The sequence below is a fragment of the Molothrus aeneus genome, chromosome 5, assembly GCF_037042795.1.
Source record: "Molothrus aeneus isolate 106 chromosome 5, BPBGC_Maene_1.0, whole genome shotgun sequence".
Lineage (NCBI taxonomy): Eukaryota > Metazoa > Chordata > Aves > Passeriformes > Icteridae > Molothrus > Molothrus aeneus.
In genome coordinates, this window is record NC_089650.1 from 70,335,396 (window position 1) to 70,349,717 (window position 14,322).

The window sequence follows — 14,322 nt, forward strand, 5'->3', positions numbered from 1 at the left end:
TGGGGTCCAAAGGTCTTGGGGCAGGGTCTGGGATTGAGGTCCAGGTTTGGGATCTGGTGTTGAAGCCATTGTTGGGACTTGGGGTTCAGGCTTTGGGGCCACACTGAGGGGCGGGATTGGGGTCAGGCTGGGGATGGGGCTGGGGGTTTATCCTGGATATCCGGGGCCCTGCAGGCGCCCAGCTGGAGAAGCTGATGGAGAACATGCGCGCCGAGGTGGGCGCCCACCCGCCCGTGGAGGGCTCCTTCGTCCCGTGCCGCGGCGACTTCTGCATCGCCAAGTTCGTCGACGGGGAATGGTGAGGAGGGGACGGGCTGAGCCCACGGGCTGGGCCAGGGCAGCAGTGGGGTGTGGGGTGAGAACCAAATCCCCAAAATCCCTCCTGCTCTGCAGGTACCGTGCCCGGGTGGAGAAGGTGGAGTCGGGTGGCAAAGTGCACATTTTCTACATTGACTACGGCAACGTGAGTGGCACCAGGGAAACGGGGGGGAAAACTGCCCTCCATCCATCCATCCATCCATCTGTGGATCCATCCATCCTTCATCCAGCATCCATCCACCCATCCCTCATCCATCCATCCATCCATCCATCCATCCATCCATCCATCCATCCATCCATCCATCCATCATCCATCCATCCATCCATCCATCCATCCATCCATCCATCCATCCATCCATCCACCCATCCCTCATCCATCCATCCATCCATCCATCCATCCATCCATCCATCCATCCATCCATCCATCATCCATCCATCCATCCATCCATCCATCCATCCATCCATCCATCATCCATCCATCCATCCATCCATCCACCCATCCCTCATCCATCCATCCATCCATCCATCCATCCATCCATCCATCCATCCATCCATCCATCATCCATCCATCCGTCCATCCATCCATCCATCCATCCATCATCCATCCATCCATCCATCCATCCATCCATCCATCCATCCATCCATCCATCCATCCATCCATCCATCATCCGTCCATCCATCCATCCATCCATCCATTCCTCATCCATCCATCATCCATCCATCCATCCATCCCCTTGGTGTCCCTGGTGTCCCCTCTCGCTGTCTCCCCTCTCTGATGTCCCCTGGTGTCCCCCTGGTGTCCCCACAGAAGGAGACGCTGCCCCCCAGCCGCCTGGCCCCGCTGCCCCCGGCGTTCTCCCCGCGGGTGCTGCCGCCCCAGGCCACCGAGTACACCTTTGCCTTCATCCAGGTGCCGCAGGATGTGAGTACAGGGGGGCTCCTGCTGTCACCCCACACCTGGGCCCCCACTGTGATCCCTGACCTCGAACCTCCACCCTGTGTCCTGCCTATGGGCCCCAACCCTGGGACCACAATCTGGACCCCAAACCATCACCCCCAAACTGGTCCCAGTTGGGAACACTGAACCTGGGACCCACCTGTGTCACCTGACCCCAAACACCAACCCCAGCTCCCCAGTGTATGCCCCGACCCCAACCCTGACCTGTGATCCCAGGGTAACCCCAAAACCCTGATGACACTGACCCCAGCACCCCCCACACCCCAATCCCAGGGATACCCCAAGCCCACGGTGGGTTGTGGGTGTCCCCAAAACACCCGGTGGTCCCTGGGGTCTGGGGGTTGGGGGAATCCTTGGGGGTCTGGGGGGTCCCTGAAGGCCACAGGGGATCACTGAGGGTTTGGGGGTCCCTGACAGACATGGGGGCTCCCTGAGGGTCTGGGGGATCCCCAAAGGCCATGGTGTGTCTCTGTGGGTGTGGGGTGTCCCCAGAAGCCACGGGGGGGTTCCAAGGTTGTGGGGTGTTCCTGGTGGCCCAGAGTGTCCCTGCTGGGTGGGGTGTCCCTGCTGGGCCGGGGTGTCCCCGTGGCCGGGGTGTCCCCGTGGCCGGGGTGTCCCCGCGGGTGTGTGACGGGTGCGGGCGCAGGAGGAGGCGCGGGCGGACGCCGTGGACAGCGTGGTGAGGGACATCCAGAACACGCAGTGCCTGCTCAACGTGGAGCACCTGGGGCCCGGCTGTCCCCACGTCACCCTGCAGTTTGCTGACTCCAAGAGCGACGTGGGGCTGGGGCTGGTCAAGGAGGGGCTGGTGATGGTGGAGCCCCGCAAGGAGAGGCAGTTCCAGAAAGTGGTGGGTGCTGGAGGTGCTGGGGGGTTGTTCTGGGTGTTGGGTGGGTGCTGGAGGTGCTGGGGGGTTGTTCTGGGTGTTGGGTGGGTGCTGGAGGTGCTGGAGGTGCTGGGGGGTTGTTCTGGGGGTCTTGGGTGGGTGCTGGAGGGGCTGGGGGGTTGTTCTGGGTGTTGGGTGGGTGCTGGAGGTGCTGGGGGGTTGTTCTGGGGGTCTTGGGTGGGTACTCGGGGTGTTTGGAGGGGCTGGAGGCTCTTGGTGGGTGCTGGGATGTTGGGTGGGTTTTTGGGAGGCCTGAGGTGGGTGCTTGAGGGGTGGGGGGACTGTTGGGGGCTGTGCGGTGGGTTCTGGGGATGCTGGGGGTGCTGGGGATGTTGGGTGGATGCTGAGGGGTCCCTGTCCCCCCCCCACCACCGCTGGTGCTGATCCATCCCAGCCCAGCTGCTGCCCCATTGGGACTATGGGGTCATTGGGACTATGGGGTCATTGGGACTATGGGGGTCCCCCCACCTCCCGGTGCTGCCCACCACCCTCAAACCCCCGAGTCCCCCTTGGGGCCAGGCTGGGGAGGTCACCCCACCCCCATCCCCTGCGGGCAGAGGGAGCCACAGAAGGACGGGGGGGTCCCTGTCCCACCCCAGGGGTGTCCCCAGCCCCCCAAGGGCCGCGGGGTCACCCAGGGCTGTCCCCCCAGGTCACCGAGTACCTGAACGCGCAGGAGGCGGCCAAGAGCGCCCGGGTGAGTGGGGGGACCCCAGATGGGGGGGGGAGGGGGTGTGGGGCACACCCTGGGGCGGGGGCTGGGGGCGGCACCCCCGGGGTGGCCCCCGGCTGCGGGGGAGCCCCCGTGACGCCGCCGTGTCCCCCCCCGTTCCCCCAGCTGAACCTGTGGCGTTACGGCGACTTCCGTGCGGACGACGCCGACGAGTTCGGCTACAGCCGCTGAGGGGCCGGGGGGGCCCTGGGGGTGCCCCCGACCCCCCGGGCCCCCCCGCCCGGCCCCGCCCCCGGGGGGGCGCCCAGGGGGGCGTGCTCCGGGGGGAGGGGCACCCTCAGCCCCCCGGCCCCCCAAAGCCTGGCCTGTATTTAACGCTGCAGAGGCCCAATAAACGTAGTGAAGCGTCCTGGTGTTTTCTGGTGTTTCGGGGTTCCTCTGTGCTGGGAACAGCCCCCCCACCCCTTCAGACCAAGGCTGGGCACTGGGGGTTGGGGGGGTCTCTGGGGGTGCAGCCCTGGGACCTCCGGCCCTGTCCTGGCTCTGGGGGGCATGGAGGGGGATGGGGACAGCCCCAAGAACAGCAGCCAAGCCCCCCCGGAGCCAAGTGCGGCCCCCAAATCTGGACCCCATTCTGGGACCTCACCCTGGGTCCCATCTGCTGGTCCCTCCTTTGGACCCCAAACCTGGGACCCAATTGTAGACCCTCCCCACCCTGGGACCCCAAACCAGCTCCTGACCTTGGACCCCCACCCAGCCCCTAGATTTAGGGGTCCCAGAGTGGCTCCAGACCCTGAACCTCAGCTCTGGGTCCCAAACCTGGATCCCTCCCCAGTGCGACCCCTGAACCCCAACATGACCGGAGGGGCGGCAGCACCCCCGGAAGAGCCCCCCGGGCTCCCCCTGTCACCCGCACCCCACCCCAGGGTCACCCCAACCCCGCGGGTGCCCCCCTCGCGCTGTCCCCGCTGTCCCCGCGCCGCGGATCGATTCCGGGGTGGGAGGGGCTGGAGGGGGCAGCGCTAATTGAATCCAAAGCCAATTAACATGGAGCGGGTGGATCGATAATTAACGCCGGGCAACGATCGTAATTAACGGGAGTGGGAGGGCAGGGGGGGCTGTCCCTTGTCCCACATTCTCTCCTGTCCCCAGCCCGGCCGCCCTCACCTGCCCCAGCCGGGGCTCTGGCGGGGTGGGCGGTCTCTGGACATGTCTGGGGGGTCTGGGGGGGCTCTGGGCGGCTTTACGGGGCCCTGGGAGTTTCTGACTCCGTCTGCAAGGGGGGGCCGGGAGATCTCTGGGGGTCCCTCAAGGCCTCTGGGTGTATCTGGGGGTCTGCAGGTGCAGGGGTGCTGCTGGATGGTGGAGAAGGCTACTGGGCTCTACTGGTCTGTAGTGGTCCGAACTGGTCTTTACTGGCTTGTACTGGTGCGTACGGGACCCATACTGGTCCGTACTGGTCCGCTCCGGGCCCATACTGGTCCTTACCAGTCCGTACTGCTCTGTACTGGTCCGTACCGGGCCCATACTGGTCCGTACTGGTCCCTACTGGTCCGTACTGGTCCGTACCGGGCCCATACTGGTCCGTATTGGTCCCTACTGGTCCGTACCGGGCGGGCTCCGTCGGCCCGAACGGGAAGGGAAATGGCGCCACCTGGCGGGAGCGGCGGAAACGGCAAACACAGAACAGCGCGGCCAGTAGGGACCAGTGCGGGTACAGCCCATCCCAGTATAACCCAGTATAACCCATCCCAGTATAACCCAGTATAACCCATCCCAGTATAACCCATTCCAGTACGGACCAGTGCGGGTACAGCCCATCCCAGTATAACCCAGTATAACCCATCCCAGTATAACCCATCCCAGTAGGGACCAGTGCGGGTACAGCCCATCCCAGTATAACCCAGTATAACCCATCCCAGTAGGGACCAGTGCGGGTACAGCCCATCCCAGTATAACCCATCCCAGTATGGACCAGTGCGGGTACAGCCCATCCCAGTATAACCCATCCCAGTATAACCCATCCCAGTACGGACCAGTGCGGGTACAGCCCATCCCAGTATAACCCAGTATAACCCATCCCAGTACGGACCAGTGCGGGTACAGCCCATCCCAGTATAACCCAGTATAACCCATCCCAGTATAACCCATCCCAGTACGGACCGGTGGGGGTACAGCCCAGCCCAGTACAGCCCCACCCCATTACGGCCCCACCCCATTACGGCCCCACCCCATTACGGCCCCATTGCAGCTGTGACCGTCCCGCCCCATCCATCCCTGTCCCCGCCCGTCCCTGTTCCTGTCCCCTCGTCCTGTACCCTGTCCCCTCTCCCAGTGTCCCCATGTCCGCCTGCCCCAGTGTCCCCTCTCCCAGCGTCCCAGTTACCCCCATGTCCCCATAATGTCCCGGTGTCCCCGTGTCTGCATGTCCCAGTGTCCCCACTTCCCGGTGTCCCAGTATCCCCATGTCCCTGTGTCCCGGTGTCCCAGTACACCCATGTCCCCATGTCCCTGTGTCCCCGTGTCCCGGTGTCCCCATATCCTGAGGTGCCGGTGTTCCAGTACCCGCACGTCCCCCTGTCCCGGTGTCCCCATGTCCCTGTGTCGCTTTGTCCCAGGGTCTCAGTGTCCCCATATCGTGACGTGCCAGTGTCCCACTACCCGCATGTCCCCATGTTCCGGCGTCCCCAGTTCCCAGTGTCCCCTTGCCCTGCCTCCCGGTGTCCCCTTGATCCCCGTTGTCGCCTTCCCCTGTGGTGGTGCCCCCTCTTGTCGCTGTTTCTGTGTCCATGCCCCCCGTGCTTGCCCGCCCGTGTCCCTCCCTTGTCCCCGTGTCCGTCCCTGTCGCTGTCCCCGTGTCCGTCCCCCCGTGCCCCAGGGGTGTCCCGGTGTCCGCCCCCCGTGTCCCGCACCCCCCCGCGGGGGTGTCCCCGTGCCGGGAGTGGCCTCCCGCTCTATATTTGTCGCTTTGTCCCCAGAATAGCGGCAGACGCGGGGGAGGGGGGGCCGCCCCCCGCCCCGCCCCCCGCCCCCCCGGGCTATTTTTAGCCCCCGCGTGTTTCCAGGGGAACCCTGATGACGCAGTGACGTCAATGCGGGTCAATCGCCGCCGCCGGGGCGAGCGCGGCCGCCGCGGGGCCCCCCCGCACGCCGGGACCCGCGCGCCCCCCGGGCCCCCCCGGGACCCCCGGCCCCCCCCGGGCCCGCGCCCAGCGCAGCGCGGCCGCAGCTCCAGGTAGGACCGAGGGGCCGGGGGGGGTCGGGATCCCCCTGTGCCCCCCCCGCCCCACCCCCTCTCCGCCCAGGGGACCCCCCCACCCCAGATCTGCCCCCACCCCGGGGACGCCCCCCCTAACCCCGGGACCCCCGCCCGCCCCCTCCGGGACCCCCGCCCTGCCCGTCCGAGCACAGCACAGGCGGGAGGGGGGGCCGCCAGAGCCCCCCGGGACCCCCGGGGGCCCGAGCCCCGTCCCGGCGCCCCGGGAGCTCCCGGACCCCGCTCCGCAGTCCCCCGGCACCCCCCCAGCCCCCCCTGCAGCCCCCCGGGACCCCTGGACCCCAAAGCCCCCGACCCAAGGGATCCCCCCTGCCCCCACCCCAGCCCGTGACCCCCCCCCCGCTCTGCCCCGGCCCCCCCGGCCGTGCCCCCCCTCCCACGGCCCAGGACCCCCAGTGTCACCCCCCAGGACCCCCCCCTCCCCATGTGCTGACCCGGGGGTGCCCCCCCTGCACCCACACCCCCTACCCCACCGGGACCCCCCCGTGACACCCCCGGAGCCGCTCCCTGCCCCCCCCCATGTCCCCTCTGTCCCAGGGGGGCGCCGGGGGTCCCTCGGCTCCAGCTGCCCCCGGGGGGGGTCACACAGAGCCCCCCTCGGGGGGCGGCACCGCCCTCCCCACCCAGGGACCCCAGAGCCGCCCTGGCGGATCTGGAAAGGTCTGTGCCACTCACGGCCATTGTCACCGTCACTGTCCCCTTGCGGTCACCCACGGGGCCGGCACCGCTCCTCAGGGACCCTCTGCGTCCCCCCCATCCCCTCTGGGCCCCTCCCGAGCTCTGGGGGACCCCCGGGTGAGGGGGAGCCACCCCCAGGTCCCGCCGCCACAGCCACCAAGGGATGTCCCCTGTGTCCCCTTCATCCCTCCAAACGGGGCTCCCTCGGCACCAGGGGGTGGCAGGGATGTCCCCCCGGGATCGAGGGGTGACAGGGCCCTGGTGGCCTTGGCTGCGTCCCCCCAGGCTGTCCCACTCTGGCTGGAGCTGGCCCAGGGGGACACAGGGATGGGGGTGGCAGCCAGGAGAGCGTCACCATCCCTGTCACCTGCGTGGTGGGGCTGCAGGGTGGGGACAGGGGTGGGAGAGGGGACCTGTGGTGGGGACAGGGACGTGGATGGGGATGGGGACATGGATGGGGATGGGGACATGAGATGGGGATGGGGACGTGGATGGGGATGGGGACAGGGACATGGATGGGGATGGGGACAGGAATATGGGGTGGAGACAGTGCCATGGAGATGGGGACACGGGGTGGGGACAGGGACACCGATGGGGATGGGAGTGTGGGTTGGGGACGGGGACATGGGAGGGGAACAGGGACCTGGGGTGGAGCAGGATCAGGGGCTGGGGATGACGTGGGCTGGAGCAGGTACACGTTCACTGCTGGCAGGTGATGGTGGCACCTCAGCCCAGCCCAGGTGACGTCGGTGAGGAGCCATCAGTGGTGGCCTCAGAGCCGCTTCCTGCTGTCCCTGGGGTGCCACCTCAGGTGGCACCAGCCCTGGAGCTGCCCCGGGGATCCCGGAGTGCCACCAGCAGGGGACCCCCACAAAGGACCTTGGGGACACCTGGGACCCCAAGCTGGGGACATCGCCACGGACTGGCCACAGAGCCACCGAGTGACCACAGGGACAGCGACCAACCATGGGGACAGCAACCAACCACGGGGACAGTGACCAATCATGGGGACAGTGACCATCCACAGAGCCACCGAGTGACCAAGGGGACAGCGACCAACCATGGGGACAGCAACCATCCACAGAGCCACCAAGTGACCACAGGGACAGCGACCAACCATGGGGACAGTGACCAATCATGGGGACAGTGACCATCCACAGAGCCACCGAGTGACCAAGGGGACAGCGACCAATCATGGGGACAGCAACCAACCACGGGGACAGTGACCAATCATGGGGACAGTGACCATCCACAGAGCCACCGAGTGACCAAGGGGACAGCGACCAACCATGGGGACAGCGACCATCCACAGAGCCACAGAGCGGCCACAGGGCCATGGGGACACTGCCCGGCCATGGAGCTTCGAGCTTGTCCTGTCACCAGCCCTGGGACACGGCTCGGACACCTGGAATTGGGGCGCTGCCACCCAGCCAGTGGCACCAAGGACAGGATCAGCCATGGGCCACGTCCCTGCAGTGCTGGGGGACACACAGACCTGGCAGCCACGGTGACACTGAGCAAGGGTCCCTGAGGGGACACCAAGCACTGGACCCATTGATGACACTGAGCAACAGCCCCTGAGGTGACACCGAGCACCGGCCCCGCTGGTGACACTGAGCGATGGCTCCTGCAGTGACACCGAGCACGGCTCCACCGGTGACACCAAGGACTGGCTCCTCTGCCTGCCACCCCCTGGTGCTCTGGTGGCTGAGGGACAGGAGCCTGGGGACACCCTGGATGTACTGGTAGGAGTTGGTGGCACTGCTCTGTCCCGTGCCACCATCGCTCTGTGCCATGTTAATGTCACTCTGTGCCATGTTAATGTCACTCTGTGCCACATCCCCAGTGTCTGTTTTGTGTCCACATCACTCTGTGTCACATCAGCATTGCTCTGTGCGTGTCACCTCACTCTGTGCAATGTCACCATCGCTCTGCGCCATGTCCCCTGGTGTGTGTGCCACACCCGTGTCACTCTGTGCCACATCCATGTCACTGTGTGCCATGTCACCTCACTCTGTGCCACATCCATGTCACTCTGTGCCATGTCACCTCACTCTGTGCCAAGTCCCCATGGGTCTGTGCCATGTTCCTGTCCCTCTGTGCCACATCTGTGTCACTCTGTGCCATGTCCCTGTCCCTCTGTGCCACATCCCCGCCATTCTGTGCCATCCCCATCACAGCCACATCTCCTCCATGTTGTCCCATGTCCCCACTGGGATGTGCCACGTCCCCATCACTCGGTGCCATGTCCCTGTCACTCCATGCCCCATCCCTGTCCCTCTGTCACCCCCATCCCTCTGTGCCACATCCCCAGGGTGTCAGGGTGTTGTGCCCTGTCCCCATCACTCTGTGACATGTCCCTGTCCCTCTGTGCCACCTCTCACGGGTGCCAGGACCATGGCAGCGCACACGTGACAGGTGGCACACGGCAGGTGACGTGTGGCACACAGAGTGGCACACAGGGGTGGGTGGCAGTGTCCCCAGCACAGGGGACAGCCCGGGGCTGGTGGGGCCCTCGGGTCAGGGGGGCCGTGTCCCACCTCAGGCCCTGTCCCGGGGGCTCCGCGTGTCCCCGTCCCCGTCCCTCCTTGTCACCTGCTCCCTTGTCACCGCGGTGCCACCGGGGGCCACCGTCCCTGTCCCTCTCGGGTCTTTTTGCGGTCTGGGCTTGCTGTCCCTCCCCAGCCAGGAAGCCCTTACCCCAAAAAGCATCCGCGGGGGGCCGAGCCAGCGGGGACCCCAGGTGAGTGGGGGGACAGCGAGGGGACAGCGGGGACAGGGGGCAGTGCTGGGGAGGGGGGGACAGCAGGGACACAGGGGACAGGGGGCAGTGCTGGGGGACAGCGGGGACACGGGGGGCAGTGCTGGGGAGGGGGGGACAGCAGGGACACAGGGGACAGGGGGCAGTGCTGGGGGACAGCGGGGACACGGGGGGCAGTGCTGGGGAGGGGGGGACAGCAGGGACACAGGGGACAGGGGGCAGTGCTGGGGGACAGCGGGGACACGGGGGGCAGTGCTGGGGAGGGGGGGACAGCAGGGACACAGGGGACAGGGGGCAGTGCTGGGGGACAGTGGGGACACGGGGGGCAGTGCTGGGGAGGGGGGGACAGCAGGAATGGGGACACGAGGCCACTGCAGCTCCTGGCACGGCCGGGGACCTGCGGGGGTGACACTGGGGACACCCCAGGGCGGGAGGGAGGTGACACTGGGGGTGCCGGGGGGACACCAAGCCGGGGGGGGGGGGGGGGGGGGCACAACAGGTCCCAGTGCCAGGGCGGGGGGGAGGTGACACTGGGGGTGCCGGGGGGACACCAAGCCGGGGGGGGGGCACAACAGGTCCCAGTGCTCCCAGTTTGGGTCCCCATCGCTGCCCAGTGACGGGGGAGGGGCCCAAGGGCTCCCGGTGGCCGAGCCACCCCCTGGGGACACTCAGGGGTGACGGGGACGGGTCCCTGGAGGGGATGGGGACAGGGCTGGGGACATGCGGGACAGTGGGGACGGGCCGCTGGGACAAGGTTTGGGGACACACGAGGTGCTGGCAGAGATGACGGGAGCGGGACACGAGGGATGCCAGGTGGGAGGGGACAGGCCGTGACGTCAGCCAGGTCACCGTGCTGGCACTCTGCGTGTCCCCAGAGCCCCGCGGCCCTGCCAGCGGCTGCCGGGCACCGGTGTCACCGGTGTCACCGCCGCCCTTCCCGGAAGGGCCACCGCGGTGTTTGCCGAGTGTCACCGCCGTGGTGGCACCAACTGCGGCGTCACCAGCGCGGGGACAGCCCCGCCCGGGGACCCCCACGGGGACAGCCCGGGCCGGGGGTGACAGGGACAGGTGGGGACGGGACCCCTCTGTTCCCCCCAGTGACAGGGAGGGGGTGGCCCGTGCCCCCGACAGAGCGGCCCCTCCCGTGTCACCCTGGCGGTGTCCCCTGGGTCTGGGGGCTCCTGGGGACACCTGGGGGACACCTGGGACCCTTGGGGACACCGGTGCTGTCCCTGGTTTGTCCCCATCCCGTGCCCGATGTGCGAGTGCCACGCGCGGGGACACGGGGGGACAAGGGTGGATACAGAGGGGGGTTATGGGGACAAGCGGGGACACGAAGGGGACACGGGGGGACACAGGGGGGACACGAGGAGGGGACATGAAGGACGTGGGGACGCTGTGGGGAGACTGGGGGTACGTGGGGTGGGGGGACACCGAGCGAGGCGCGCGGGGCCATGAGGGACACGGGGGACACGGGGGGACACGGGCGCGTGTGCGCGGTCACGGCGCGCGGGGCACGCGTCACCGCGGGGCTGCGCTCACCTGGGCACGTATGCGCGGGGGGGGACGGGACCGGGAGGGGCAGTGGGAAACCGGGACCCCCCGGAGCCCCCGCGCGTCCCCGGGACCCCCCCGAGCCATCCCGGTGTCCCCGGCTCGCCGCGGGCCCCCCCGCGCTCCTCCTGCTGCGGGACCCCCTGGAGGCGTCCCGGGCCCCCCCGGCCGGACCCGGCCCGGGCAGCGCGGGGGGGCGGGGGGGGCGGGCAGCGCTCGGGGAGCGGCCCCGCCGCTATAAACGGGGGCGGCGCGATGGAGCCACGGCCGCGACCGACGGGACCCGCGGGGCCACCAGGTGAGCCCGACCCCAAACCCCCGGAGGGAACCCCAAACCCCACAGAGGGACACCCTGCTCAGGGACACCCCAAACCCCACAGAGGGACACCCCCAGGTACTCAGGGACACCCCAAACCCCACAGAGGGACACCCCGACCCCGCTCAGGGACACCCCGACCCCGTGGAAGGGACACCCCGCTCAGGGGCATCCCCCGCCCCCTCCCTGGGACCCCCACCCTGGGCTATCCCCCCGGTCCCCTCACCCCGGGGGTCTTCTGCTGTGTCACCCCCGGGGGTCCCCAGTGTCCCCCCCGTCCCCAGGGCACCTGCGGGTTCACTCTCCCGGGCCTGGCTGGCACCGAAGCTCCCGGGGGGTCTGGGCACCCCCTTGTCCCCGTCATTGTCCCCCCCGGCCCCTGCTGTCCCCGAGGTGGTGGCAGTGCCACCGGCCGTGTCCCCCGGCCCCGCGGGGACATCGGGGGTGACCCAGGGGACCGCGGGCCGCCCCCGCCCGGCCGGTGGGCTGGTGGCACTGGCGGGGTCCCCGTGTCCCTCCATCACCGGCACCGTCTCCTTCCAGGCTCAGCGAGTGCGTGCGAGGCTCCGGTGAGTGGCACTGTCCCCGTGTCCCCTCGGTTTCCCCCGTCCCCCTGTCCCAGCACACCCCCACGTTCCCGCATCCCTGTGTCCCTCCCTCCCGTGTCCCCCCAATCCCTGTGTCCCCCACGTCCCCGCGTCCCCCCCATCCCGGAGCTGTGGGTGACAAAGTCCCCCCAGTGTCCGTCCCGTACCCCCAGGGGGGTGACACAACCCCGGGGACCCAGCGCGCACCGTGACCGTCCCCTCCCGCTCCGAGCCCGCGCTGTCGCTGTCGCTGTCACCGCGTGGTCAGGGCCGGGCCGCGGTGGCGCTGGTGACAGGTGCCAAAGGGCTCCGGGAAGGCGTCAGGGACACGGCCCGAGCGGCACGTGCGGGAGGGGACACGGTGCCACCGTGCCGAGCGCCCCGTGCGCCAGCGGCGCCGCTTCCCGCCCGTCCCGGTGCGCTGTCCCGTCCCCGGGGACACCAGCGCTGCCCCCGGCGCCCCGGGGCTGACCCGCGCGGGTTTGGGGTGACAGCCGTGTCCCCGCTCCCCAGAGGCCGCCGGCGGGATGCGGGGTCCCGGTGCGTCCCTGCGGGCGCTGCTGTGCCTGGCGGTGGCGCTGGCGGTGGGCGGGGGTCGCCCCGTGCGGCTCGAGAGGGTCCGGGCGGACGCGCGGGCCCTGACCCGGACCCTCAGCACGCGCCTGCAGCAGCTCCAGGTGACCCCGGGGACCCCCACAATGGGGGGGGGGGGGGGCTGTGACAGCCGGGAGGGGCTGGGGGGACACCCACAATGGGGGGGCACATGTCCCAGACTGGGGGGGCTGGTCCTCACTAGGGGGGGATCCTGTTTCCCAAAGTGGGGTGGGGTCTCCAGGGGGGTCTGCCAGGGGGGGGACCCCGTGCCCAGATTTGGGGGGTCCCCAGGAAGGGGCGCCTGGGGCGAGGTGGGTCTGGGGGTCTGACCCCAAATCAGGCACCCCCAGGGATGGGGTCTGGGGGAGATTTGGGGTCTGCACTCCCAGGGATGGGGTCTGGGGGAGATTTGGGGTCTGCACGCCCAGGGATGGGGTCTGGGGGAGATTTGGGGTCTGCACGCCCAGGGATGGGGTCTGGGGGAGATTTGGGGTCTGCACGCCCAGGGATGGGGTCTGGGGGAGATTTGGGGTCTGCACGCCTAGGGATGGGGTCTGTTCCCCGAGGGTTGGGGTCCCCAAGCAGGGACAGCCATAGCTGGGGGTGCCCCAAACCGGGGTCCCCCCAGCCCCGACGCCCCCGTGTGTTCCCCCAGCTGTTCCCGCTGACCCTGCGCATCTCGGGCCTGGAGGGGGTCCCGGAGGGGGCGCTCCCGGACGGGGGGGCGCCCCCGGGGCTGGGCTGGGCCGCCCAGCGGCTCCAGCTGTTCCAGCGGCTCCTGGCGGCGCTGCCCGGGGCCGACCTGCGCCTGGCCCAGGTGGCCAACGACCTGGAGAACCTGCGCAGCCTGCTGGCCGTGCTGGGCGCGCTGCTGGGCTGCCCCGCGCCCCGCGAGCCGCCCCCGGCGCCCCCCGCGCCGCCCAACGAGGCCCCGCACACGCTGGCCGGGGTGGCCCTGGCGCGGCTCCGCGGCTGCCTGGACGGGGTCGCCGCCCGCCTCGAGGGGGTCCCCGCGTGTTAGGGACCCTCGGGAGCCCCCCAGGACCCCCCGGCCCGCGGGGACACGGCCGGGACCTCAGCGGGTCTCAGCAGGACCCCACCGGCAGGACCAGGAGCTCCCTGGGGACACCGCGAGTGGCCGCGGGCACCGGAGCGACTCCAGCTGCTGCCAGCACCTTTTTCTACAACATTACTGCTACTGTTGTTGTTATTACTGTCACTGTTAATTTATTTAATTTAAAGCCCCTTTTCCAGCAGCCTCAGGCGTGTCTCTGATGACTCTGGGGACAAGGGACAACGCTGGGGACATGGGACCCCTGGGACATGGGACACCCCTGGGGACAGCGGCCACACAGGGACAAGGGACACCCCTGGGGACAAGGGACAAACCCTGAGACATGGGACTCCCATGGGACACGGGACCTCTGGGACAAGGGACCCCTGGGGACAAGGGACACCCCTGGGGACAGCACCCCCATGGGGACAAGGGACTCCCCTGAGAAACGGGATCTGCAGTGTCATGGGGGCACCTGGGGACAAGGGACATCCCAGGGACATGGGACCCTTGGGGACAAGGGACGTTTGGGACAGAGGCCACACGGGGACAAGGGACCCCCCGGGACACAGGGGCACCGGGGGACAAGGGACAGTGGGGCCCTGGGATCTCGTGGCCCCCAGGGCAGGGGTGACACGGGGACACGGCCCCGTGACTCAGTGGCAG

At 68.9% G+C, this 14,322-nt stretch overlaps 2 protein-coding genes across 2 annotated transcripts in view; both read left to right on the plus strand.

Moving 5' to 3' along the window:
• The window catches only part of SND1 (staphylococcal nuclease and tudor domain containing 1), a 79,218-nt gene extending 75,974 nt beyond the window's left edge, over positions 1-3,244 (plus strand). The window contains exons 19-24 of the mRNA XM_066551111.1: positions 175-298; positions 394-463; positions 1,127-1,240; positions 1,923-2,126; positions 2,815-2,859; positions 3,001-3,244. Coding sequence (XP_066407208.1) covers positions 175-298; positions 394-463; positions 1,127-1,240; positions 1,923-2,126; positions 2,815-2,859; positions 3,001-3,066 — 623 coding nt within the window. The 3' untranslated portion in view covers positions 3,067-3,244. The remainder of the gene's footprint in view (positions 1-174; positions 299-393; positions 464-1,126; positions 1,241-1,922; positions 2,127-2,814; positions 2,860-3,000) is intronic.
• An 8,654-nt stretch (positions 3,245-11,898) lies between these two features.
• LEP (leptin) lies at positions 11,899-13,861 on the plus strand. Its single transcript, XM_066550266.1, has 3 exons — positions 11,899-11,990; positions 12,522-12,685; positions 13,258-13,861. Exons 2-3 carry the CDS (start codon positions 12,536-12,538, stop codon positions 13,621-13,623), a joined length of 516 nt encoding a protein of 171 aa, XP_066406363.1. The 5' UTR covers positions 11,899-11,990; positions 12,522-12,535; the 3' UTR covers positions 13,624-13,861.
• Positions 13,862-14,322: the final 461 nt, after the last annotated feature.

Bases quoted from the DNA above. Each gene is read 5' to 3' on its own strand.
- LEP (XM_066550266.1), top strand. From the start codon at position 12,536: ATGCGGGGTCCCGGTGCGTCCCTGCGGGCGCTGCTGTGCCTGGCGGTG. The intron at 12,686-13,257 runs GTGACCCCGGGG...GTGTTCCCCCAG, and splicing joins CGCGCCTGCAGCAGCTCCAG to CTGTTCCCGCTGACCCTGCG.